General features: G+C 39.9%; 2 protein-coding genes across 8 annotated transcripts in view; both read left to right on the forward strand.

The window, feature by feature from the left end:
* The window catches only part of Mysm1 (Myb like, SWIRM and MPN domains 1), a 31,837-nt gene extending 24,266 nt beyond the window's left edge, over positions 1-7,571 (forward strand). For 3 of the 4 annotated variants that reach the window (XM_021160769.3, XM_029476117.2, XM_029476118.2), the window contains exons 13-20: positions 502-556; positions 880-930; positions 1,513-1,587; positions 2,078-2,266; positions 3,386-3,518; positions 6,066-6,171; positions 6,342-6,399; positions 7,395-7,571. In XM_021160769.3, the coding sequence (XP_021016428.1) occupies positions 502-556; positions 880-930; positions 1,513-1,587; positions 2,078-2,266; positions 3,386-3,518; positions 6,066-6,171; positions 6,342-6,399; positions 7,395-7,553 (826 nt within the window). In that variant the 3' untranslated portion in view covers positions 7,554-7,571. The remainder of the gene's footprint in view (positions 1-501; positions 557-879; positions 931-1,512; positions 1,588-2,077; positions 2,267-3,385; positions 3,519-6,065; positions 6,172-6,341; positions 6,400-7,394) is intronic. The other variant, XM_029476116.2, reaches the window with a different exon arrangement.
* Positions 7,572-24,999: 17,428 nt separating this feature from the next.
* Eqtn (equatorin) overlaps positions 25,000-27,990 on the forward strand; it is a 38,784-nt gene continuing 35,793 nt past the window's right edge. For 3 of the 4 annotated variants that reach the window (XM_021160554.3, XM_021160553.2, XM_021160557.2), the window contains exons 1-4: positions 25,000-25,144; positions 25,352-25,510; positions 26,836-26,916; positions 27,590-27,652. In XM_021160554.3, the coding sequence (XP_021016213.1) occupies positions 25,069-25,144; positions 25,352-25,510; positions 26,836-26,916; positions 27,590-27,652 (379 nt within the window). In that variant the 5' untranslated portion in view covers positions 25,000-25,068. Of the gene's footprint in view, positions 25,145-25,168; positions 25,235-25,351; positions 25,511-26,835; positions 26,917-27,589; positions 27,653-27,990 lie in introns of those variants that run through there. The other variant, XM_021160556.2, reaches the window with a different exon arrangement.

A 27,990-nucleotide genomic window follows, 5' to 3' on the forward strand; every position in this document is an offset into this window, starting at 1 on the left:
TAAAAAGCATTTATTGAATCTCCATTGTAGTGGATCTATTATGATAGTGTTGGTGTGTGCATGTCTTCCTTTCGAGACAGTCTCAATATATAATCCCTGGTTGGCCTAGAGCTCACTGAGAGACCAGGCTAACCTCTGCCTCCTGATTAGTGGGATTAAAGGCATACATCATAACACTCAACCTGACCAGCTTTTATGAGAAACTTCTTACTTGAACTTTCTGTTGGGTCTCATGTCAGGGAAACAGTTCTTTCACTGCAGTGTTATTATCTCTTGTCAGCTGTTCTTGTTTATCATAAACATTTGGTTGCTAAAAAAATATTAATTTCCTGCTTTCTATCAGATCTAAAAGCACATCTAATACCTTATAAGGGATTCTCCTGGTCTAATAGTTTTCCTTCAGGCAAAAGTTTGGATTTATATTATTGCTAATTTTTCTAATTAATGATTAATACTTTTTCTCAGTCTTCTTGAGATTATATTAATTTTTTTCTCTTTCAGCTCACTTGATCCTTTCCAATTGATACCTTGTAATTTTTTCAGTGAAGAAAAGCAGGTACTTATTATCAATAACTGCTTATAAATAATGCTCCAATTGGATGGGAAATACCCTTTATCTCTGTGTATGAGGCATGTATATAAATGAATTGGACATGGCAGGCTATATTAAGGATCTGGTAAATGAGTCAGGCAGAAAATGAGAGGAAAGAGAGTAGTTTGCTGCTGGGGCTTTGAAGCTTAGGTGTTTTAAAATCTAGTTTGCATTGGACTTTGATGAACGGTGAGACCTTGGAGGGGTGGGTAAGGAGAAAAGATGGGTATTGCTATCAGGGAGAAGAAAAGCTCTCTCTTTATGCTTTCCTTCTCCTTATATTTCAGGAGCCATTTCAGGTGAAAGTAGCTGCAGAAGCACTTTTAATAATGAATTTGGTAAGCATAACACAGTGTACTTTATTTCTTTTTGTTTTTGTTTTTGTTTTTTTTGTTTTTTTTTTGTTAAGTATTCTCTTTACAAGAAATTGAAATTTTCTTTTGAAGAAAGGCCAGACAATTGTATATTTCCATAGTTTAGAACAAAATGAATTGATATGAGTTTTGCCAACTGACTACCATTATTAATCATTTACCATATTGTAATACCAATGCCTGCTGTCCGGTAGATGACCAGAACTCTACCATGTCTAAAATGCAGAGGCTCCGTGTTTGTTCTTAGTAACTGCAGACAGACACCTCTACCAATTGTGTGTGCTAGTGTTGGTTTTCTACAGGAGGTTCTATAGTGACTTACTTGTGTCCCTAGAATGCAGATTTGTTAAGTGAAAAAGCTCCACCTTCCCAAGCCTCTTAGGCAACAGGAAGGGCCTGAAGTCTATGCCCACTGCAGCTCCCTGCAGTGCCTCTCCTTCAGAGCAGTAGTCACTGCACTGACACAGTATTCCATGATAGTGAGGGGGATTGACTTGGGAGCTGTGTTGTAGATGTGGTCTGAGTCTGCCCTCATGTTCCCTTTAGCACGCCCACGTGTCTATGGCAGAGGTGATTGGGCTTCTAGGAGGAAGATACTCAGAAGCTGATAAGATCCTTGAAGTAAGTCTTCTTTTAAAACATTTCAGTTACCAGCTGCTATACCAAATATTTTATAGAATTTAGAAAATATAATGAAAATATTGATTGATATCTTTATGTGTGAGAGTATGCAAGTATAGAAAGTTATATGTTCAGAAATGACTTAGCATTCCATATACTGAGCATCTGTCTTCTATCAGAGGGAAAGGACGCTGCAGCCTTGGCTACACGCTACCTTCACCAGAGAAAAGCTACAACTAAGGGAAGGAATATATGCTAGTCTGATGGGGAAAAACTGATATTCATCATTCTGCTGAAATTATTTTCATATGTAATAGGAACTGTTGAAAATGCAACATTTAGGCATCTGGAAAACTAACCATTATCATGCCTTTTAGATTAGAAAGTGCTAGCTAAAGTCCTAGCCTACAGTTACACTTTGGGAGTTTAATTTATTTGGCAAGTAATACAGTTGGTTTCACTATAATCCTTCAAGAACAATCTTTTACAGGTCTGTGCAGCAGAACCATGTAACAGTCTGAGTACAGGACTGCAGTGTGAGATGGATCCTGTATCACAGACACAGGCCTCAGAAACCTTGGCTCTTAGAGGCTACAGTGTCATTGGCTGGTACCATTCTCATCCTGCATTTGATCCTAATCCATCTTTACGAGATATTGACACACAAGCCAAATACCAGGTGTGTTTGTAGTGTTACAACCTACATTTTGTAAATTATTACACATCCTCTTGTTGATTTCTATGGAATAACATTATTACTTTTAGCTTTACAATTCTAACATTCTTTGCATCTGCAGTTTTGAAATAATTTGCTTTTTTCCATGAAATTACATTAGTAAGCATTTGGAAGGTCAGCAGTTGAGTATAAACAGGGTTGTTGTTGTTGTTGTTGTTGTTGTTTTGGTTTAGACAGACTTCTAGAGCCTTTAAAAACTGACAATATGCAATAGGACAGGACTTGTAACTGTAGTAGCTAAAAGCATTGATACCTCTCTTGGGGAAAAAAAAGTTTTGTTTTTATTCAATTTTATGTTTAATGTGTATTTTCTATGTAGGTAGCTATTTGTAAGTTATTGCCATGTTAATAAGAATTATAGTCTAATGATGTCACATTATGGCATGTGAACACATTTGTAGTACTTGCTTCATTTTGTTTGACAATGACTATTACTCTGTAGCCTTTGCTAGTCTGGAACGTGTGGTAATTCTATCTTGACCTCTGGAGTACTGTAATAGATACATACCAACATACCTAACTTATATACGTGAGACCTTTTGCTGCCTTTTGTTTTCAACTTTCTATATATGTGTGTTTGGTGAGGTGCACACTCCTATGTGCTTGCACATGAGCCAGAGGAGAACATTCAGTGTCCTGTCACTTTGCATTTTATTCCCTTGAGATGGGATTTCTCATTGAACCTGTAGCCAGGCTGGTACTCAGCAGTGCCCTGTCTCCCCATCTTCCTCCCTGTCCGTCCCCAGCACTAAGGCTATAGGTTACATGTCCGTATAACTCTATACCAGGTTTATTATGTGCATTCTGCATAGGTGAGTCCTGTTCCTCCTGCTTGCATAGCAACTACTATTATATACTAAGCCATCCCCCCAGTCATGCTGCATGTAGTTTTTAAAGATCATTTCTGGTGAAAAGCAAAAGACTTTGGGCCTGAAAATAATACTTAAGGCATTTCATTGAGTTGCTGCTGTTTGGATGGGGCCCCTTTTTGTTTTCTTTTCTCCAGTTAGCTGTGTATTGCATTGATAGTTGAAATTAATTATAGTTCTCTTATCATTGCAGAGTTACTTCTCCAGAGGAGGAGCAAAATTCATTGGAATGATTGTTAGTCCATATAATCGAAGTAATCCTTTACCATATTCCCAGATAACCTGCTTGGTTATAAGTGAAGAAGTTAGCCCTGATGGTACCTACCGTAAGTTTTCAGCAATAAGTTCTTGCTATCTCTATTCTCAAATGAAAGAACTTAGAACTGTAAAACTATTTAATGAGATAGATTGTGAATCAGCCAAGGACTTGATGGATGCCACCTAGTTAAATTAGCCTCTTTCCTTTCATCCTAGTGTTACTGTGGCCTTAAATAAAAGGAAAAAATGTAGAGCAATGTTAGAGCAGGCAGTGTATATACTGAGCACTGTGTTCACAGGCTATACATTCTGGGCACTATAAACATCACATGCATAAGCAGTGTATATATACTGGGCACTGGAGACATTGTAGTACATTAAACATAGTTCTCATATCATGAAAATAGTTTCATAAATGCAGTCTTGCTTTCCCTGCTATGCCATGTAAATAAAGAAAAAACAAAACCATAACCCCAGCTTTCTATTACCTCCCAGGATATTAGGCTTCCCAAAGACATACTGACTTCATATTCCCTTAATCCCATCTGTCTTAAGAAAGAATTAGTTTGGCATAGCCCATTACCCAACTTGATTTCTCTGGGATGTGTGTCTCCTGTGTGCCTCCTTGTGGTTGTCCCAGTCAGCTCTGTCTACATAGGAATTAATACAGCAGACTAAGAAAGGCAGGGAGGGAACGTTGGTGGAAAGAAAGTAGTTGGAGACTCAGATTTTCTCTGTGTATAGTTGTGTGTGATAGGGACTTGCAGTGTTCCCGTCCCATTGAATCAGAACATCTTTGTCATACATGCTGTACTATACTTGGTTTTCTCTCCAGTTTCTAGCACAGAGCCTGGTGTACAGTGGATTCTAAATGAATGTTTGCTTAATTTAATTTCTCTTTATCCTTAATCTTCTTTAGTGTCCTCCACTTCATAAAGTCTTCTCACTCCTGTTGATCTGCAGTGTTTTTTCTGCCTATGTCTCTTAATGAAATTTATTTATTGTTTTTGTATTCCTAGTACCAACTAGTCAGCACTGAAATTTTATTGAATGAATAATAATATCAGTAGTAGTCCAGAATGCCCTACTGAGTACAGCACATAATACACATAATTTTTCAACTTAACTCAAATATATAAAGGTTATAAAAGAAAGCATCACAATAAACTTGCCTTTTCTTTAAGTCGCATCTCAGTCTTCTGAGTTTTGATCATGATCCTCTCTATTCTAGTCATTTCTAATACAGTTAGTTGATACTGGGTACATGTGACTTACCTTTAAGTATTATAATTTAATAATTTAAAATGTATGTAATTCTGCTCCTGACCAAAATGAATTAATAATGAAGCAACCAAAATAATAGGCAAAATATGCAGAACAGTATTTTATTTAGAATATAACTCAGGCTGTGATCTTCGAGTCATTTGCTTTGCATTTTTTAGAACCCATCTGGGACAAGAGTTGAGGTTGTCTAGAAGCTTTGAGATGACTGTACTTCCCTACTTCTAACCCAGGCTCTACTTTAGAATGTCTTTGATAGCTAAGCATTTTCTGAACTTTGATCAGTTACAAAATATACATATTGATTAGTTATCTGATACCTTGGTGGATAAAAATATTCTGAATGAAAGGCTGTTTTTACTTAGGTGCCTTTTTTTTAACCACACTACGTAGTTAAGTACGGTTTATCTATACATGTAATGTCTTTTGTCAGCCCTACCCTGTAGTATTTATTCCCACTTTCAACATTAATTAAGAATAGGAATTATTCAACTGTTTTTATATCCTGGTTCTGACATTCACCATTTATTTTGTTGGACTTACACTCTCATTTGCCTCTGATATCTTCTGTTAATGAGGAACAAAATTACCTTGCTTACAGAGTCAGTACTTGAAAGGATTGTAGCATGCACCAGGGCTTCAGTAGGTAGTTACTGTAGCTGGCAGCTGTGCTCTGTAGGTAATCCAGGTATGCCAGGTGTTGTCCTCACCAAGGCAGACTTGCTCAGTGACCCCGTACTATGTCATTGCTCTTCACTTGCAATGAGAGAAATAAGAAGAGAGGAGAGGAGATCTGAGAAATGAAAAGAGCTCTAGTTATCCTTAGGCTTGCTGTTTCTTTCCTCTCCCAAACCTCTTTTTTGTATATTGATAGTTAGGCTGGCCTTTGTTTCCTTGGGAAAGTGCCATTGTCCTCCTAGTCAGGCCTGGTGTCTTCTCAGTTTTCAGATAAGAATGCCACCTGCTGATGTAGCATTGTCACTGGCTTGATGACTTGTTCTAAAGATGCCTTGCACTGCTGAGAGCAGTCCCAGGTTGGCACTGACACTGCCTCTACTGCTCAGAAGATTCTTGGCTTGGAAGATAACTGAGAGGACATCATGCCTTTCTACAGAGCAATCAGAAAAGGGGCACTGTTTACTTTTCATTATTAGTAATAGCTTAGCATAAACATGCGTAGAGGGGCAAATATAGTCAGGCAGTAAACATTCGATGCACACTCAGTGTGTTCAAAGAGCCTACCAAGCTGTAATCTAAAAACGCTGAAGAGAATTTTAATCAGAAGGGGACTGGAGAAATAGTTGATGAAAATGTTTCTCTTTAAACTTGTCTAGGTTTACCTTACAAATTTGAAGTACAACAGATGTTAGAAGAACCTCAGTGGGAATTAGTATTTGAAAAGACAAGATGGATAATCGAAAAATACAGGCTTTCTAATAGGTATGTGCTGAGGTTTGTGATAACACCACATTGGCAGTCTCTCTCTTGAATCAGAGAAAGCAAAGCCTAGATTAATAATAGGATACTGGTGTCTGAAATTATTGATAGCTTATTTCACAGCCAATTGTTATATTTATCTCATCAGTTGCTTCTCAAATTTCTTCCTGTAGCAGCATCCCCATGGATAGAATCTTTCGCCGGGATTCTGACCTAACTTGTCTGCAGAAAGTAAGTTGCCTTAATTTTTAATTGGTTCCATTATTCAGATTCCAAAGCTGGTCATCTTGCTGTGTTTCCCACTGTTCTGTGGATATATTTCCAATTTTTCCATTATTGATTCACTTTGTAAAATTAGTGTGTTATACTGACTAAGCGTATACATAGAAATAATTCTCTTTTAGAATGCATTTGTTAGTGTTAACTGATATATTGCTCAACAGGTTATTATTGTGTACAGTGAAGCACATTTTATTATTTTTTTTAAACTTTATAAGTACCCTGTTTCCCTTTGAACTGTAATGGTCACTTGTTTTTAAGAAATATAGTATAAATGTAATTTGAATTTAAACGGTCATTTTGTTCTAACTTTGTACTTGAAAATTCTAAAGGTTTAGAATTTTTTTTCTACTTCTGATTAAGATGAATAGATTGTTAATTAACATCTTTGGTTTGTTTTATTTAGTCTTTTATTTTAGTTTATTTAGTCTTTTGGAAATAATCCCAAAAATTAAATTTCCTAAGTTCTTTCTGCTGCTTTTTTCTATATACTATTGAAAGACCAATGTGTGCATCCCCAAAAAACTGCCCACGCACTATGTACTTAGTGCTCGTTTGTTCCTTTGGTTGTGGTGGGTTTCGATTTGAACCTTGCACTCTGTCTGGGCACTGTGCTTCATCTCTAAACCCACAGGCTTACGTGCTTTGTTTTTGTGTTGTTTGCTTTTAAAACTTTAGAGATAATTTGCCTCTGTAAATGTAACTGCTAAGAGGGCCAAAATCACAGATATGTACAAAGTAAGGTGAATTCCTTGCGCATGGTTTATTTCCTGCGGAGTTGTTAGGGAGCTAAATGTACCTTCAACAGTGATTCCAGTGCCCTCATCTGAGATTTGTGAGGACAGTGTTTCTCATTTGAGTATTAAGAAATCTGAGGTTTAAAAAGAAATAGTGACAGTTATGCAAGCCCTCTTAATACTAAATATAAAGCTTTTCTTTTATACTAGCTTTTGGAGTGTCTAAGGAAAACACTGAGCAAAGTAGCCAATTGCTTCATCGCTGAGGAGTTCTTGACTCAAATAGAAAATCTGTTCCTTTCCAATTACAAAAGCAAGGAAGAGAATGGACTGGCAGAAGAGGACAGTACAAAGGAATTGTTCATGTAATTATTTTAAAGTAAGATGTTCTAATCTTGGCATGCTACTGTAAATAATTGAGATTTTAAAGCAATATAAATTATGTTTTTTTTCTTTTAATCCATAAAACTCTAAACTTTCTCACATAGATAATGTGAGAAGGAAGAGAGAGCCCTTGTTCTCATAGTGGTAATCAAGAGTGGTAGAGCCCTGCCTATGCTAAGCTGTGCAGTGGGCATGAAAGCTTGAGCTCTGCTCTGCCTCATGGTTGTGCAGCTTGATAACTAGGAGATATGACCGAGCTTCGCTTTTTCCCAGAGGGAGTGTGTTTCTCACTTTGGCATCTCATTAGACACACTTTCTTCCCATATGTTCTGGTGGTGAGATTGTGTGTGTGTGTGTGTGTGTGTGTGTGTGTGTGTTATTTGGATGTTGCAGCCTAGGTGTGAAACATTAATGGGGTTGAGAACTACTGACTAATAAATATAACAACATGCCAACACAGCAAAAGGGGACATCCTTAGTAATATTCAGACAGGAGTCCAAAGGGGAGAAGAACCAATTTTCAGTCAGCGGTGTCTGCTTCAGTCTTACTGTGTACACTATACTATAGGACAGTCAGCCTCCTTGGCGACTTAAATGTTTAAATGAATTTCACAAGGGAAATAATTAGCTCCAACTCTGTCCAATTGCAGTAGCATGTGACAAAATGTCATTGAACTAGACTTGGTAATGTAGCCCTCAACCTAGCTTTTTTCCCTACTGTCAGGAGAAAGAGAAAAATGAGTCACATATTAATTATAATAGGAAAAAAAATGCCATCTGGTATTTTACATAGCTTAACACAGTTTCATGTACTTGCTGAATATGAAAAGTAAACTTTTTTCATGTAAAATTCAAATTGTTCATGTAAGTATTAGTGAATATTTCTGCTAGCTGGAGAACTGGTGTTTGACCCTGTCCAGGCCTTCTTATTAGCGACAGTTTTGTTATATTGAAACTGAATGTGAGTTTAGAGTTTTCATTTTTTTGCTGTAGTTGTAGCCAAAGGAGGAGGCAGCACTGGATGGAATGACTGCAGTTGTAGGTGACCTGAATCTGATTTGGGCACTGTGATTTGAAGAGAAGGCGTTTGCTTTCTCTAGCCAAGTTTGTTTTATGTAGCTGAGGCTAATCCAGCCTGAGTGTTGCTCCTAATCTGATTTATCTGCTGGCTTGTTAGGCTGCACCTTTGGAACTTTATAAGATCGGGTAGTTGCAGAATTAATGTGTAGCTTTAAAAGAGAACCAGCAGTTTTTCCATTTCCCTCTGTACATTTAATACGAAGAATGAAACATACTTTGTAAAATCCTCTTGAAGTCTGGAAGTGCAAGGACTCCAGAGCAAAAATCAGGAATCCTGAGCTCTCAACCTAATCTGCTCAAACTTTGGTAAGGGGCCTCGCTCCACGCTCAGCTCTCTAAACTCATCAATTGAGATTCAAAGAGCTGAATTCTATCACTTGGTGTCTCTTCAAGCACACAAGGCTACAAAAGTCAGTAGCAATTAATTCATTCCTTTCTGTTTCCCTTCCTCTTCACCTGTCTCTTCATAGCTGTTGGCACAGACCTGAAATGGATGATAATTTACTTTCTTGAAATTTTCCTAGAATGTTGTTGAATTTTAAAAAGTTCTTTCTCAAATCTGGACTTTACACACGCCAGTGGTTAAGGGTATTCACTACCCTGAGCTATACATTGTAAGGACCCAACGGGTGCCAATAGTCAGAGTGTAGGGCCTTGAGAACAGAAGTTTTTAAGCAACTATTGAGAAAATACAACTATTTTCTGATTGTAGAATATATTTGTAATTTATCTTATGAAATATTTTTAAATACAGTGAAATATATACAAAGTGCAAATATCTCAAACCTACTGTTGAGGAAATATTTTACATAGAAATCAGATTCTTAACCAGTTTTTAACAGCATAAATTCAGAATATTCAGAGTTATTGTTTGTCTGCCTTTGTTTCCTGTCTGTTCTCTGTGCTGCCTTCTCTTCTCTTGTCCTAGTGTCTACATGCTCTGGCAGCTGTAGGTGGCCCCTCTGCCAACCTAGGCCTCCTGAGACTAGTTAGAGCCAAGACCTTAAAGAAGCACAGATGAGTCTGGAACTTGAGGGGACATGTAACACAGAAGTTCATGAAAGGGAGGGAGGGAGGGGGGGAGGAGGGGAGAGAGAGAGAGAGAGAGAGAGAGAGAGAGAGAGAGAGAGAGAGAGAGAGAGAGAGAGCCCGAGCCCTTCCCAACAGTGTTTGCAGAAGTGGAGGACCAGCGATGCCTGAGTCTCTTCATCCTGGGTTCTGTTTTTATTGGTGCATAAAAATGTAAATTGAGCTTAAATTTTGTCTCTTATTCTGACATGGTTAAGGACACTTAATAATAGTACTTGTCTTATACTAGACTTACTGTTCTTCAAAACTAATACTCAAGAAAGCAAAATCAGTGAAACAAGACCAGTAAAGTAAAACTCGCTGGCCATTGTTTAACCTTGGCCCTTCTTCTCCACTCCTTTTAAATGGCTAGGAGCCCCCAGTCTTGGAGTTGGTTTGGCCACCTGCTCAATGCTCATGAGGTTTTAGGCACCAAGCACTTTAGCTCACTTTGACCTCTTCCATATAGAATTTAAAATTACATTTTATAATTGTGTTTGTATAACATGACAGTATTCACATTTTGGATTAAAATATTCCCTTAATCTAAAAGTTGAATTATTTTTCCTAATGAAATTAAGTAAAATGTTTGTTATACACCCTTCAAAATTCTGAGAATTTGAGACTGTACCTGATGAATGGTTTATATTCTGAGAGGGTTGTTGGAAATATGCAGAACATGTTCTCCATCCCTTACCACCACTCAGGTGTTTGTTTCACTCCAGCCAGGAGCACTGCAGGTCCTCCTGTCACAAGCCTGGACATCTGAACTTCGTCCTTCCGATCCTAGCCAGAACTCAGTATGGCTTAGATCATCCATGGGAGGCGGAGATGCAGTAGTTAGAAATCAGTGGATAGGAATTTTATTTTGGTTGTGCACTTTTACAGCTTGTGGGCCACCTCACAGGATGAGGTACCTTTCTTCCCTTTTCTGTGAAACCCTCATATTCATCTAGTCATCCATTCTCACAGCTCATAGGTACAAGAGCTTTATATCATTCATTGAAAGTAATTAAACAGACCCATTCAGAAAATGTCTGCAGTCATTTATTGTTTAGCATTGGTCCAGGCTTCTCCACAGAATGTTCCTCTCGGGCTTGGGTAGGTGAGGTTGGTAGCATGCAGACTGGAAGCACCTTTAGCCTCTTCGTTTCTCAGGACAGAGAAAGCGGCAGCCTCAGCATTCCAGCCTAAGCTGTCCTACTGCTCTTTTTTTTACCTTTTCCCACGTACACTGCTGAGTCCTGACGGAAGGAAGGAAGGTGCTGGAGAAGCCAACAAAACCTGTGCACGCTTCCGCTCTGTCTCTGCTCTGTGCCAACTGAAGACACCCAATTGGCCACCTGCTTGTGGACACACTTGAAGTTCACTGGCAGACATCCCATGTTGGTTTCTCAGCAGGAGAGGTGGCCACCCAAATTTCCCTTTTCTACTTACCAGCAAGTAGTACTTAGCAAGGCACTTAATCTGGTGTCACATGACACTCATAGAGGAAAGCACCTACACAGAAGCACAAGAAGAGCACACACATTCTGATGAACATGGTCTGTGTTAGCATTAACAAACTTAACGAAGAAACTTGATCTCTAGAACTGCATCTCTAGTTTTGTATTTAGCTCTTATGACAATATATCTTATAATGTATCCAGAAAAATCAGAATAATGTAATATCCTTAGATTATTATTTCCTGACCTTTTCTGAAAAAGTCTCATGCATGCTTTCATTTCCTGTAACTTTGTTTTCTGTTATCTCTTCTACCTTATTCCCTTGCTGCCCCCACCAAATCAGGAGGAAATAAAAGCATCCAAGAGGAACTTAAAAGGTTCTAAATGAAACTAAACTTTAAAGCTGAAATTAATTCACAGCATCTGCATAGCTTTTATTTTTGTCCTTTGCTGTTTCTGTCATATATTCATGTGCGTTCCAGGGAAAATAACCTGCTTTGTTGTGTCTGAGGGTTCCTAGTAGCTTATCAGGAATTCAATAAATTCATATTTCCGGTGTATATATTATCAAAAAATTGAGGCCTGCGTGGTGGTGCACACCTTTAATCCCAGACCTCAGTGGCAGAGGCAGGGAGCTCTCCAGAGTTCAAGGTTAGCCTGGAACAGGACTACATAGTAAGACCCTGTCTTAAAAATAAAACAAAAACAAGACAAAACAAAGCTGGGCTTGGGGCGTACGCCTTTAATCCCAGCACTCAGGAGGCAGAGGCAGGCGAATTTCTGAGTTCGAGGCCAGCCTGGTCTACAAAGTGAGTTCCAGGACATCCAGGGCTATACAGAGAAACCTTGTCTCAGAAACAAAAAACAAACAAACAAACAAAAAAACAGAAAGATTATCTGCTTCAGCATATGAGTACTAAAGTTGTAATTAGATTTTAGCATGATTTATGTAGATGAGTCTTTTATATTGCCTTTAAATGTGTAGATTGGAGTTGATTTATACAGTTGTGTTGTATATAAGATATTGCATGACAGTTTATGAACTTGTTGCTATTTTCCCACAATATTAACAGTTTTGTGAATTTTTTCACTATGCATTTACAGTGTTCTATAACAGCATATAATGACTTAAAACTATTTTATACATTTAAATGTTATGTTGTATATATCTACATTAAAGAATATTGTAAATATCAATATTTGTAAAATTATGTTTTCCAAAAATATAAACTCATTTTTCCATACCTACTTGTGGCATATTAAAAATACCAGTTTTTAAGCTTTGACGTATTATCTTGTAGTGATCATGCTGTCAATTCAATGTAAGCAAATGTTGAAAATAAAACAGGTAGTTTTTGATGTCTTTGTAAATTATTAGCAATAATGTTATTGAATTACAGAAAGAAGGCACTTAGTTACCGTGCTATTGCTGTAACAAAACATCATGACCAAGGCAACTTACAAAAGAGAGCATTTAATTTGGGGTTCACACTTGGATCCAGAGGGTCCATATCAGGGAGTATGGCAGCAGGCAGTTACGCATGGCATTGGAGCAGTAGCTGGGACCTTTGACACCCTATTCCCAAGCAGAAAGCAGAGAAAGAGAAAGGCTTTGGAAGCTGTAAGGCCTACTCTTCTGTGTCACCTCCTCCCACAAGGTTCTGCCTGCTAATCATTCCCAAACTGGTCCACCAATGGAGACCAAGGGTTCAAATGTCCAGGAACATTCCTATCCCACAGCCACATTCATTCAGCCAGGGTTCGCTGACCCATCTCTTACACTGCTCACCGTCAGGGAAACTGTACCTTCTTTCTACAAGAATCTGCTAAGTGAGAAATGTAATACAAGCAGTAGTTGGATATAAAATAGACAAGTGACAGGTAGAATGGTGGTGGGGAGAATCCTCTGGACTCGAAGCTGTGAAATGAGTGCCTTTAGAAGAAATGGCAGGAGTTGATCATGTGATGTTTAGGAGATGTTGGAAGTAGCCTTAGCATAACTGGATGTTAGAAAAAATATTTTGATTGGAGACGAGGGTATATGAAAATGATAATTGCGAAAGCAACATAGAACCAGCCCACTAAATTTTAAGTTACAGAAAATAGAAAGTAGAGGCCAGTGAGGTAGTAGGTAAAGGCATCTGCTTTGTGTTGGGTGCCCAGCCTGGGGGGATAAAGCGAGTGGGAGAAAACCCCTCGTCCCTCCAGAGTTCCGGTGCTCTGGGCAGGCGGAGGTGGAAGACTACTGCAGCTCTCCACGTGGCCCCAGGTGGGTGTCTGGCTGTGGGAAGCTATGGACCCAGCCTGCGGGGGGGGGGTGGACAAGGGGCAGTCCTAGGTAACAGATTCTCAGTCTCGGGCAACCCGATCACCGCTGGATACCGCAGAAGAGCTGAGAACAAAATGGCCCCCGGGGCAGCTCGGTCAACCCTGGGGCCAAAGGGAGGAGAGGGCAGGGAGAGAGGGGGCATGGTTCCCACACTGGCAAGAGTCCTTGGTCTGGTTGGTGGCTGGAGCTCAGGAAGGCCTTCTGGTGGGAGGTCAGACACCGCTCAGGGACAGTCTCTGGCTTTAGAGCTTTATTGTAGTAAGGCAGAGAGGAAAAGAGAAGGTAGAAAGAAAGGACGGCCATGGCCATGTGGAGATGGGGTGAAGGCAGAGAGAGAAGGAGGGCTAGAGATGAGAGTAAGAAAGGTGGGAGCTTAAGAGAGAGAGGACGGGCCAAGCAGCCCCTTTTATAGTGGGCTGGGCTATCTTGGCAGTTGTAGGGTAGCTGTGGGGAGGAGCATAAGTAGCTGCTATAGTCAGGTAACTGTGGGGGTGGAGTCTAGCCAGAATGCCAGGAGCTCAGGGCTTTGTCTGCATGACTGATAGTCACAGAATTATGGAGTTGGGGGCTCTGTGGTATCAGACACCTTTCTCTGGGAACGTGGCTCACTGTTCTGTCCCTTGTAGAGTTTTCTACTGGGTCACCAGAGCAGGCCGCATTCAACCAAAATAGGCTGCCTTTCACGGCCCCACACCTTCACCATGTCAAATGCTGATACATGCATGCACAGAAAACATTCTAAAATTTTAAATTTTTCAAGTAAGTACAAAGTGAAACTCTCACTTCAAAAAAAAAATCAGTGTAAAGTATAAATATTGGTTTAACTGATTTTGAATGTTCCATTTTTTTTCCTAGCATGTAGGAAATACATTGTATATAAAGTAAGGTAATAATCTTTATATTATTCTCATTAAAAACGCCCACTTAGGGATGTAGCTCAGCATTATCTTGCTAGATGTGTGAGATCCGTCCATTTGTTAAGTATGTGTATGGCATCCCATGCTATAGTCTGTCCTAGTGGAGAGTCACATTGTTCCCGTGTCTCTCCTGCAGGGTTTGGTTTGGGTCGGCTTTTCTGTTGTTTTATCTCCTATCAGTACTTGCAGGAGAGATTCCTAGTGATTGCTAAGCCAACAGTTTTGTCCCTTTTACATTTTTTAGTGTCTTGGAGAAGTTTTTATTTTTTATAGTAATTTAAAGTCAAGTACCCAAGTAAAAATGATGATTTATTTACAAGATAATAAAATCCTGAGAGTCTTAATTCCATAAAGCATGTATTTCAATGGAAGTTCATTCCTCCATAGAACTGTTAGGGATTCTTACGATTAAGCATTTGGTTTAACTTTCCGATTACAGCCATGGTATTAGAGGTCAGCATTGTCTCACAGTCCTGTTTGTGCTTGCATGGTTTTCTGCATCACTGAACCTCGAGTTTATCTTCTGACAGAATGCTGGTTTAAACACAGACTTACACCACATACATATTCATTCGGAATCTTGCATTTTCAGAAAGATATACTAAAATAGAATGCTTGCTTTTGTCTTCCATATTTTTCCTCTTATACTACTAGACATATTAGGGCATAAAGGATTTAGTGGGTGTAGTGGCTATTCCTGGTTGTCAACTTGACTATATCTGGAATGAACTACAATCCAGAATTGGAAGGCTCACCAGTGACCCTAATCTGGAGGCTGGGAGATAGAAGTTTCTGACCTGGATCTTGGTATGGAGATCTTGAGGCATAGTGGCTATGGATTCCAGAAAATTAAGACAGGGAGATCTCCAAATTCAAGGTCATCTGGGATTAAAGGCACACACCTTTAATCTGTGCTACACCTTCTGCTGGAGACTATATAAGGACATTGGAAGAAGGATGCCCGACATTGAAAGCTGGGGTCACTTGCTACCACCTCATCTGTGCCAGGTGACGTTTCCTAGTTCTCAGATCGGTTCTCAGTTCATTGGAGAAAGGCTGAGACATGGGACATCTTGAGCTCTGGATGGCTTTAGCATAGGCTAAGCCATAGGTTCCTTTTAAGGATTAATGACCTAGAAGCTCCAGGTGGGCTGAAAAACCCAGACAGGACAGTTGACTGGTAATGCCTGTGGGCTGGCAGGATATGGGAGCTTCTGATTTGATTGGTATACCGGCCTCACTGACCTGCAGATAGAATCTTCCATCCCCAAAGTCCTCCTTTCTGCCATGAGACTCCCAAGTCTCCTGCACCAGGCCTCCCAGGCTCCACTCCCATGTATCCTTCAGTTATTCTGATTAAGGGGCAGTCCTACCGAAGAAGCTGGTCTCTTTTACTTCCAAGCTGTTTCCATCAATACCAGTCTACCAACTTCCCCAGTCTCCAACCCCACATGTGCCAACAGCCCATAAAATATACCTTATGTTCTCTGCTCCTGGGCCTTTCAGCAGGGTCTGGAATCCAAGTAAGAGCCCAGAAATTTGCTGTTGCTGCTCCAAACCTCTCATATATACTCAGGTGTTTCCACACTGGTCTACCCAGAGCTAGAGACCTACTTTCACCACAAAATACCTGTGGTCAACAAAGGTTACAGTAACCAAGTTGTCCTCACCTGAAAAACGTGGTGCTTCACCCGTAAGAGAAGGAACACATTCCACCCGAGACCATCGTTTCAGACCTAAGCAAGCTTCTGCTCAGATTTTGCCTTTCTGGAAGTTTCTTGGACGACTTAAAGGCTGGGTGCTGATTTCTCCTTAATGGCAATAGATACATTTCCCTGTTGTCCAAGTTTAGTGTATTTAGGAAAGGCCCTCTCTAGAGTTAGCCGAGCCAGCATTGCAATGTAGGTCCCGAGAAGACACAGGATGAGTCATGTAGATAATAGTAGTTTTCCCTGAGTAACTCAAACACTTAGAGTGTCAGAGAACAGGGGACCAGGCCTAGCCCCAGCTGGGAAAGTCAGAGAAAACATCTAAGATACATCCTGACTGGTGTTATTTTGTGGTGGTGTCTAAGTGGTCTAGATGTAATCTTCCACCATTATAGCCCATCTCTCTTTGTCTTAATGAATCTGAGGTTGCCGCAAGCACTAAACAGTTAACCCATGAAATTACTTAATGCACTGCCTAGAGTCGAGCAGGAACTCAGGGCTATTATCTTTACTAATGAGGCTGTTAGTATTTCATTTAAATATTGTGTCAGTAGGTTTCAGTGGGAAACAAGCCACATGAGGAACTGTATTAAAGGGTAGCGACATTAGGAAGGCTGAGAACACTGTCCTAAAGGGTTAACTAAGCAGTAGAGCTTCATTAACATACAGAACTCTGATAGTCTGGAAACCAAAGTTGTTAGTTTCCCAACTATTCCAACTAGAAGAAGAAACCATTGTACAGGTAGAGCCGGTCACACAGCTCATTGTTGGAAGCTGTATGTGAAGGCTTACGAAGCAGGAGGCATCCACTTTATAGAGAACAGGCCACGGAAAAAGAAAAAGTCATGGCTGAGCTCAGTACACTGGGCAAGATGGCATGAGTCTCTTAGATGAGAATGGAGGAGGACAAACGCACAATGCAGCTTCAAAGAGAAACTGTGAAGTACACAAAACTGGAGATCTCCAGGCTTTGTGAATTTAAAATTCCCCATCTTGGAGAAACTCTCAGGCATTCTCAAAAAAGACGAAAGGGAGGCTAGCAACAGCAATCCATGTGACATCAGAAGCAAGGGCTGAATAATTAGATTTCGGTACATTTGTATATATGAAGTTATTTTAGAATGGAGAATCGGCATGGAAAAAAAAATCTATGTCACTGATAGGAGAGTACTGCAGCTCAAGCTTCAGGAAAATGAACGCTGAAATCAAAGGCACCTTTGTGCCAAGTTCACTGGGAAGTACTCTTCTGGGTACTTGTGAGGGACTGCACAATGGAAATATGAAATGCTCTATAAATCTCAGACATTTTGAACCTCACTGTCATGTCACAGACCTTGTGGTCAGCCATACTCAGAACACAGGCACACTAGAATACTTCACACGATTGGCTTGGGGCTATTTACATATAGGCAAGATGAAGGAAGCATTAATGAATTTCATATGTAAAGTAGGAAAGCACATCAAGATACAGGTGTCTGCCTCCAATCCTGATGACCTAAGCTCAACCCACGGAACCCACACGATAGAAGGAGAGAGTTGACTTTCACACGTGTACTGTGAAATGTGCACACAGCATAATACACAACATAAAATGTAATAAAAAGTTTTTTTCTTGTTCTTGTTTTTTATAATTTCTTGTTTTTTATTTTATAGTTTCTTTTTTTATTAGATATTTTCTTTATATACATTTCAAATGCTATCCCGAAAGTTCCCTATACACTCCCTCTGCCCTGTTCCCTTACCCACCCACTCCCATTTCTTGGCCCTGGCATTCCCCTGTATTGGGGCATATAAAGTTTGCAATACCAAGGGGCCTCTCTTCCCAGTGATGGCCGACTAGGCCATCTTCTGCTACATATGCAGCTAGAGATACAAGCTCTGGGGGTACTGGTTAGTTCATATTGTTGTTCCTCCTATAGGGTTGCAGACCCCTTCAGATCCTTGGGTGCTTTCTCTATCTTCTCCATTGAGGGCCCTGTGTTCCTTCTTATAGATGACTGTGAGCATCCACTTCTGTATTTGCCAGACACTGGCATAGCCTCATATGAGACAACTATACCAGGGTCCCTTCAGCAAAATCTTCCTGGCATTGTGCAATAGTGTCTGGGTTTGGTGGCTGATTATGAGATGGATCCCTGGGTGGGGTAGTCTCTGGAAGACAAGGAGGGGCACTTCAATAAAAAGTATTTTTATTTAAAAAGTCTAGATATAGGTAAGAGCTTTCTGAGTACTACTTAAGTCACTCAGGAAGTAAGGCCAGTTGTCAACAGGTGGCACCTAATGAAAGGAAGTAGCTAAATAAAAGAGGTGGAGTGCGGGAGAGAGACTGCAAGCTGCCTTCCTAGTTAAAGCTGGAAGAGCTGACATGGGAAGCCAGGGGACTGGAGGCAGCTAAGTATCTGAGTGCAGTTTGCACAGCAAGACTCATTGTTCTTATCACACCCCCTTTGATAACAGTTCAACAAGTTTACAGTTCAGCAGAGATGCTCACAGGCCACCATGTTCAAGGGTACGTGAAGCACAACAGTGTTATTTTTCCTTCACAAAAATGATTAAGGTATGGGAAAAACCATTTACTATAACATTCTCTAGAAATCAAGGAAGACTCAGGCATTCCTAGGATCTTTTGTTGCCATTCCAGATTCCCTTTTTGAGAAGTATCAGCATTGGGTGTTCCTGTGCCTGTGTCATGAATTCATTTTACTCTCACATAAGCTTATAGTTCACACCTCAGTACTACAGAATGAGAGAAAATCCTGGCAAAAGAATTATGCTTGGAATATACAAAGAAACTCAAGAGACTAAACAGGAAAACAAGCACAAGACGGCAGCCTACAGAGTGAGAAAGAGCTTCACCAACTCCACCTCTGACAGAGGGCTAATATCCAAAATATATATATAAAGAAGTCAAGAAAAAAAGACATTAACAAGCCAAATAACCCAATTGAAAAATGAGGTACAGATCTGAACAGAGAAATCTCAACAGAGGAACCTATCATGGCCAAGAAGCACTTAAAGAAACAGTCCAGGTCCTTAGTCATCAGAGATATACAATTCAATACAACTCTGAAATTACATCTTACACCTGTTAGAATGGCTAAGATCAAAAAATTATGCAACAGCTCAGGCTGTTGAAGATGTAGAGCATGGGGGAACACTCCTCCATTGCTGGTGAGAGTGCAAACTTGTACAACTACTTTGGAAATCAATTTGGCAGTTTCTCAGAAAATTGGGAATAGATCTATCTCAAGACCCAACTTTACTACTCCTGGGTATACACTCAAAAGACGCCCCTCCATATCACAAGGGCACTTCCTCATCTGTGTTCATAGCAACTTTATTCGTAGCCAGAAACTGGAAACAAACTAGATGTCCCTCAACTGAAGAGTGGATATAGAAAGTGTAGAATATTTAAACAGTAAACTCAGCTGTTAAAAACAATGATATGAAATCTGTAGGCAAATAGATGGGTCTAGAAAAGATCATCCTGAGTGAGGTAACCCAGACCCAGGAAGACAAACATGGTATGCACTCACTTATAAGTGGATATTTGTTATAAAATACAGGATAACTGTACTACAAACCACAAACACAATGAACCAAAGTAACAAGGAGAGCCCAAGTGGGAGACACTTGTATCTCACTGAGAAGGGGAACTGTGGAGAGCCGTGCCGTGAGCAATCGCCATTATAAGATGGCACTGGCTTCTGCTGTGCCTAACTAGTAAACAAGCCTTGTGCACAAGTACAAAAGTGAACTCACGCCTAGTCACTGCCTATCTCGGGGCGTAGTAATGAGGTGATGGGCGAGCAACAAATCAGGAGCTGACATGCCACATCAGGTGCTGAAACGCCATACTGAGGGCTATATAAGCAGCACCATTTTCCAGGGACGGGGTCTTCCCTCCTTAAGAAGCAATAAAGCTTGCCGCAGAAGAATCCGGTTGTCCAAGTGTGTTCTTGCCGGCGACGGGACAGTGAACTAGATAAGACATCAAGGGTGGATGGATGGATGGATGGATGGATGGATGGATGGATGGATGGGGCTGAGTAGGGGAGAGGATGGGAGCAGGAGGGACAAGGTGGGGGGAAGGATGGAGAGAAAGAGTACTGGGAGAGACAACTGAATTGGAGTGGGGGGGTCACCTCTGTGACAAGCTAGAAACATAGGACAATGGAAAATCCCAGGAATCTGAGGGTGACCCTAGGTAACACTACTACCATTGGAGAATATAGAGCCTGAACTAGCCATTTCCTATAACCAGGCAAGACTTCCAGTGGAAGGATTGGGACATCAACCAAGCCACAAAACCGTAGATCCAAAATTACTCCTTGGAGGATGGAGCAGAATTTAAGGGACGAGCCAACCAATGATTGGCCCAGCTTGAGAACCACCAATTCATAAGAGGTTGCCCACCTGGACACTATTAAATCTAGGAATTTATCAAGATGGTCAAGATGTAAGGAACACTTCCCCAGCTATATTTATCTTGAGCACACTTCCTTGTCCTAGCCCAATGTCAAATATTCTTGCTGGTATCATTGAAGAGGCACCAAGAACTCTCCACACGAGTTCTTGTAAAGCATCACATGTATGTGGGAGTAAAACAGTACACAGATTACTGTTACAGGGGTGCACAAGAGTACTGCAGTCATTGTCAGTGTACAACATAAACACACATGGACCTACTAGCAGGAACATACAAGGATATACTTCTATATCACTGCACATGCGTATACTAATACAGCAGCGCTGCACCAGGGCATCTTGATGTGGTTTTACCATGAAGCTGATGAATGGACCTGTGCAGCTCTGCAAATGCCTGACTCACAGCCACAGTGCATAGGTCTTTAGGAGTAGAGCAGTGAAGTGCAATAGAAAAGCACACAGTAGTTATGGAAGCAGCAGTGGTTGTGCTACCAATGCAGTGCACGGAAATGTCCTGTAACTGAAGTGATCATAGGTTTACCAGAAAGCAGCATACATGAATGTTGCATGCAGTTTTACGCTCTGCCCCCGCCCAGCTTCCTTTGAGTCCTTGGACAAAAAACACACATGGTTTCTTCCTTTACAACTTACCTTAGGACACAGTTACTGGGTGTTACTATCTCCTGCCTGGAAAATTGTGCCCTTAACAATATACTTATCTCCACTACTCCCACCTGCCCTAAACTTCAGTGGCTAGTCCCACTTAGCCCCTGCCAAACATCTCTGACCACCTGCCTGTAGCATTGGCCACAAGCCCCAGCTCCTCCCAAGACCTCACATGGCTCTGGCTTCTTCTCCAAAGCATGGCAGAAAGACTCCCCTTCCTTACAACTGCCTTTTCCTCCTGGAACCTGGAAGTCTCACCTCTACCTTTCTCCCAGCAGTTGGCCTCCAGATTTCTTTACTGACAGATCAAGAACCAATTGGGGTACCGAACCTTAGCATTGGAACAGCCCTCTGCACATGAATATATTATGAGAACAGTGCATCTGGATATTTACATAATAGTGCAGACACAGAGCAATGCTCCCTGCTGCCCTAGTGTGTCCATGTATTTACTAGGTGATCAGAATTCATAGATATCCCAAAATCCATGTGTACGTGATAATACAGCAGTGTACCTGGAAATACAAATAAAAGTGTGCACATGAACTCAGTATTAAAGGAGTGATCACACATATTCTGGCAAAGAAGCACACATGGATTTTGGAATACACATATGTGAAAATAATACTACATTAGGATTCATGGGTTTTCTATATCAATATTCAGGGAAGTACTTTACAGAAACACACAGGATATACTAATGCATCCCTGACATGAATGCACTAGTAGAGACAACACACCTAATACTAAAGCGCCACACAATGGAATCTTTGTCAAAATCAGTGTACTACTACTACAATGTAAACTGATGCACACTTACCACACAACAGATGGATGGACTTGTAAAGTCCAGAGCACGCCTCAACAAGGGCAACAGCATATCTGTTTTCAGGAGTAGAACACCATACTAGAATGAACATAGTGCAAATGAGAGTAATGATTCAGCCTCAAAATGATTAGACTACTAATGTACCACATACAGATCTGTTGCAACAAACAGGATCATAGACTTACTAAAAAGCAGTGCACACGATAATATTATTATACAGTTACACATGAACATTGAATTCCAGAAGAGCAATGGACACTGTTATCCTAGTATTGGTGTGCCTGTGTATTTTCTAGCATATTAGAACACATGGATGTACTCCTGGATGCAGGCAGATCTCTGTGAGCTTGAGGCCAGCCATAATGAGGGACTTTCTAAAAATAAAAATATCATAGATAGATAGATAGATAGATAGATAGATAGATAGATAGATAGATAGATATGATAGATATGATAGAACAATAGATAGATAGATAGATAGATAGATAGATAGATAGATAGATAGATAGATAGGATAGATAAATAGGTAGATGATCAATCGTTAGATGATAGATACGACACACTTCCCATCATTGCTCCAAGTGCACAAAAGAGAAACTTCCAGCACTCCGTCTCCTAACCTGTGTCACTGATGCAGCTTTTGTCTCCACCCACCCTCTTCTTCTGCATTTCAAAACACCGAGGGCTGTACTCTGCACCAGAAGAGAAGAGGTCTCCAGACTTCACCAATATTTCCTAAAGAGACTCTGCCATTTGCTTTCCTCCTTCATAAAATCCTATTTTACTTTGTTGCTGAAACTGGAGATTTTCAGTGCCATAACCTTCTGGTCTCAGTGATCCAGCTTGCCTTGGTTCCCTGTTGACTAGCAGACTGTGATTCCACTCATGTTTTTCATCTTCTTTCCACTTGTAGTCTCAGCTCTAATCTTGGCAACTTTTGAAATGCTCAGGGTTTGGACTTCAATATATAAATTTGAGACAGACGCAACTGAGTCTACAACACCTGCCAACATATTCTAGAAACAATACTGATCCTGAGACAGAAGAAATTAGGACCATTTTTTAAGCAATCTTAGTTTCATGAAAATATATATCGTGATATATTTTCAGTCTTTCAGCTCAGGTACCTATGGAAAGTGTTCAACACTTCCAAAAATTAAAGGGACAGCATGCAGGAGGCAGAAGCAGGTGGATCTCTGTGAGTTTGAGGGCAGCTTGGTCAACATAAGTTCCAGAACAGCTAAGGCTATGTACAGAGACTCTGTCTCAAAGAAAAAAATGTTTATCCTGGGAGGACTCAGGGGGAGAGGGAGAGGGGAGAGGGGGAGGGAGAGGGGGAGGGGGAAGGAGAGGGGGAGGGAGAGGGGGAGGAAGAGAAAGGAGAGGGAGAGAGGGGAGAAGGAGGGAGGGAGGGAGGGAGGGAGGGAGGGAGGGAGGGAGGGAGGGAGGGAGGGAGGGAGGGAGGGAGGGAGGGGAGATGGAGGGAGGGAGGGAGGGGGAGAGAGAGAGAGAGAGAGAGAGAGAGAGAGAGAGAGAGAGAGAGAGAGAATAAAACAACAAAGAAAAATCTATTTGTGTCCCCAAAATGCCAATTTGACTTTTGGTATTTAGGGATTCCTGAACTAAATACAATGTTGCATTAATTATTAGATCACTTGCTGCATGCCAGATTTGGGCAACCATGTTTCTCCAGCTCTTCTCTCTACCATAAGGTATGATTCTTTTAGGTACATCATAGTTGAGCTTCGTCACCAAAGTTGTTTGATGGTTCACAACAACATGAGGTATGTTTGCTTTCTGATTTCTCTTATTTCCAGTGTTGAGCCGTGTTAGAGATGCACTGGAGGCCAGGGCTGTACGAGACTTGTCATTTCAGTGTTTTCTGTCTTCAGGTTCTTACTTGAAATGAGTGGAAGAGTCTGAAAGAAAACTAGTGCCAAATGTGGGATTTTTGTTGTTGTTGTTGTTGTTGTTGTTGTTGTCGACTGACTTTGGTCAAGAGCCTGGTTGGCTTGTCCATCTTTTCTTTGGACACATTATCTCTGCTTCCTTTATCTTTGTAAGCAATTAGACTCTGATGAGTCTGTGTTCCATGTTACCAGGCACCATCAGTGAAGAACCACAGGTTGCACTTGAACCTTCCCCTTCATTGAAGACAAACAAAAGTCCTATAATGTTATGCTATTTTCCCTAATGCATATGTTTTAAGTATGAATATCATCTGCTGTGGAGGGATTATCATGGATAACTTCAAATTCTGCTGATCCTATAATAATGCCCATTAGTTCTCTGTCTTTGTTGCTCATTGTTAATATGTAAGTAATCCATAATTACATTGTACTTACATTGTATTACATAATACTTACACTGCTATTCATGTTGAAGTCTTCTTTTAACTAGCTAACTTTCTCTGTTGAAATGTGAAGAAGTTGGGCCTCATTGAAAAAAAAGTATTAAACAAAACATGTTATATGTTATATCTTATAATGAATATACATCTTAAAATTTAAAAAAAGATGTTTCATAAGTTTTACTACAGAACTATAGTCAAATAGTCTATAAGGTAGGGTGTTTGGATTGAGTTCTGAATTTTGCTTTCTTTGACTAGATTTTCATTTTGTTTTGTTTCATTTGTTTTATTGTTGTTGCTGTTTTGTTTTTAGCAGACTGCAGATATCTAAAACAGGTCATTAAAAACAAAACCCCCAAATTCCTTAAGTTTTTATGTCATTATCAACAAGACTTTTTATAAATCATGAACTAATAACTAACATTATTTCATGAAAATACATGTACCATCTTCCCTAGGAAAAAAAATAAAGTTTATTTTTAAAAACTAAAAACATCATAACACCAAAAGTGAAATGACCATGAGATGGAGTCACAAAGCTCTGGGCATTTCCCTGGAGTTCTGTTTCCCAAGAACAGTGATGTCATAATGTCCTATTGAGACTTAGGACCTGCTGGGCCACAAGAAGAAAGTCCTGAGGAGACAGTAGATTGCTGGACAAATCACACCAATTTCCCAATGGATTTTATACTGTTGATCATTTTATCTGGGGTTTTCCTCCCAGACATTATCAGTCTACAGCCCATTGTGGAACGTAAGTAAATGTTGGGCACTAGTCAATCAAAAGGATGACTCTCAGTGACAGAAAGTCAGAATACGGCAATGACGACTGAAAGTTGGAGGGGTAATATAGTTTAACATTTAAATCTCAGGCTCTAATTGTGAAACACTTTCAGTGGGAGGAAGCAGTAAAGAAAACTTAACACCTTCTGTTCAATGGAATGTCATGTTTCCTTTCTAGAGTACCCTGGTGTGACACTTTCAGATGAAGAACAGTATTATGCAGATGAAGAAAATAATACAGATGGGAATTCTGTTGCTTTACATAAATTGGAAGAGAATGAAGTGGACACTCCTGCCAATGAGAAAACTGGCAATTATTATAAAGACATAAAACAATGTAAGTTTTTAAAGTTAATAGCATATATCAAAAGTTGATGCAAAAATATAGCACAGGTTTGGCTTATTTTTTTGGTTGTTTCTTTGGTTGGTTGGTTGGTTGGATTGGTTTGTTTGTTTGTTTTTAAAGATTTATTTATATATATATATATATATATATATATATATATATATATATATATATATGAGTACACGGTCATTGTCTTCAGACACACCAGAAGAGGGCTTCAGCCACATTATGTGAACCACCATGATGTGAGCATCATGTGGTTGCTAGGAATTGAACTCAGGACCTCTGGAAGAGCAGTCAGTGCTCTTAACCACTGAGCCATCTCTCCAGCCCAGTTTGGTTTGTCTTAATGCTGCATTGTAACCTCCCATTGTCATTTATTTTCCAGTTTTGAGTTTCTAATTTACTTTGTAGACATTTTAGTGTGCAAAGTTGAAGCCTTGCTTCCTGCAACTCTCCATGAGGTGTTATGAAATGGAACAAGGCTGTCTTTGCCACTGTTTCGGTTGACCATGATTCATCATGGCATTGTCACTCCTACTTTAGTGACAACTGATCTAATTGGAGGGCAAGTTAGCCAAAACTTATTTTGAGGTGTGAATCACTTTTGAAGGTTGCTGAAACAAAACACCAAAAATTAAAAGAATCAAGACAATCAAAAAGTATTTTCCTATAGTTCTAGAGGCTAGAAATCCCAAATCAAAGAACCAGACAAGTAAGGGCTCCATCCCAACCAAAGGTTGGGAACCCTTCCTTGCTTCCTTCAGCTGCTGTGGCCAAGGTGTTCTGGCGTGTGTAGATACATCAGCTTAGTCTATGCCTCAGCCTCTTCATGTAATAGTCTCCCTGTTTCTGTATGCAGATTTCCTTCTTGTGCAATGACATTAGAGAAAGCCAATTAAGAGCACACTCTGCTCTAATCTGGTTTGATTGTAATTATATTTTCAGCAACCATATCTCTAATCCTGTCTCATTTTCTGAGAAATCAAGCTTAGAATTTAGGGACAGTATTGCTCTTCTAAAAATTGATTTCAGCATCATATACACACGTACATATTTTCTGTGAATTTCCACAATTATTTCTTATGATTATTTATCATAAGAACATTAGTTTGACTCTCTTCCTCATGAATTTTCACCTTATGTCTTGCTCCACTTCCTTTGAAAAAGAAAAATGTCTCATATTTTTTGTTTATAATTATTTCTTCTTTAGCCAGTGGATAGTTTTTAAAGTTAAAAAAATACTACAAAGAAAAAAAATGTAATGAGTAAGAAGTGATATTCTGGTTGCTAAAGACTTGGGATTTTCTTGGTAGATGTGTTCACCACACCAAATTTAAAAGGTTCTGAAGTATCTGTGACTGCTACAACTAACCTGGAATTTGCTGTGAAGAACTGTAAGTACTGAATGCACCTTCAGTGCTGCACATGCCAAGACCTTAGGATTGCAGAATTGTCCCAGGGCCAATGGGCAAGGCCCAGGGCTTCATCTCTACAGTTCATCTTGTACTTCTGGAAACCAGCACAGTCCTGTCATCTCCCTCCCCCCCCCTGCCCCCCAAATTTTCTTCTGTAACATTTTCTGAAGCTCCATGCCTATTACAGTGACAGGTGGCAGACAGAGTTTCTCATTTCTAAACTTCCTGTTTTTCAGTTTGCATGGATGGAAACATTAACTGAATTTAGTATTCCAGACTATTACTAACCTTTCTTAAACCCACATTTGTGGGGTTTTTCCCCTCTTATATACTTTTTATATTTTGATGCACCGTAAGCTGAGATTTGCACTAAGTCCTGCCTAGCAATCCTGCCAAAGCCAACCATCTTACCCAACAGCTCTCCATTACCTCTAAAAGCCTAACTTACATGCTTTTACTCTCTTTCATAGAGTATAGACATATTAACCCTACTTCAGGCATCCCGTACTCACAAAAATGCCATTCTCCAAAGCCTTTCTTCCTCTTCTTCATTTCTGATTTTTTCTTAAGTCATTCTCTTTCTTTGTTCTCCCCTTGTCTTGACAATTGGTCTGTGTTTTAATATGCTGAAAATACTTTTTCCTTTTCCTAGATAAAGCCAGCAAACCAACTGCCAGTGGAGAAGAAGAAAAACCTACTGAATCCTCTCGTAAAAGTATTAAAACTACCCCCCTGTATTTGATATCTGGAGCATATTATCATATGGCTTATGCCCTTAGTGTTCACTCCTTTGAACATGACATAAGTGTATAGCATGCCTAAAGAGTCCATATTGCTATTGCTTAGAGTCACCTGGAATCTTTTAAGTGGCAAATATCTAAGAGCCTATTTTCAAATGTACCTGACAAGCAATGGGAAGTGAACATTATGGAGGTTTTAAAATATTTATAAATAGATGTGTAAATTTATAAAACATATTTATAAATGTTTAGATTTATAGATCCAAGATGAGCATATAGGGTATTCATATTTTTGATGACAATGTAAAATTTT

Source organism: Mus caroli, unplaced genomic scaffold, assembly GCF_978045245.1.
Source record: "Mus caroli unplaced genomic scaffold, Mus_caroli_1 scaffold_6, whole genome shotgun sequence".
NCBI classification, from domain to species: Eukaryota; Metazoa; Chordata; class Mammalia; order Rodentia; family Muridae; genus Mus; species Mus caroli.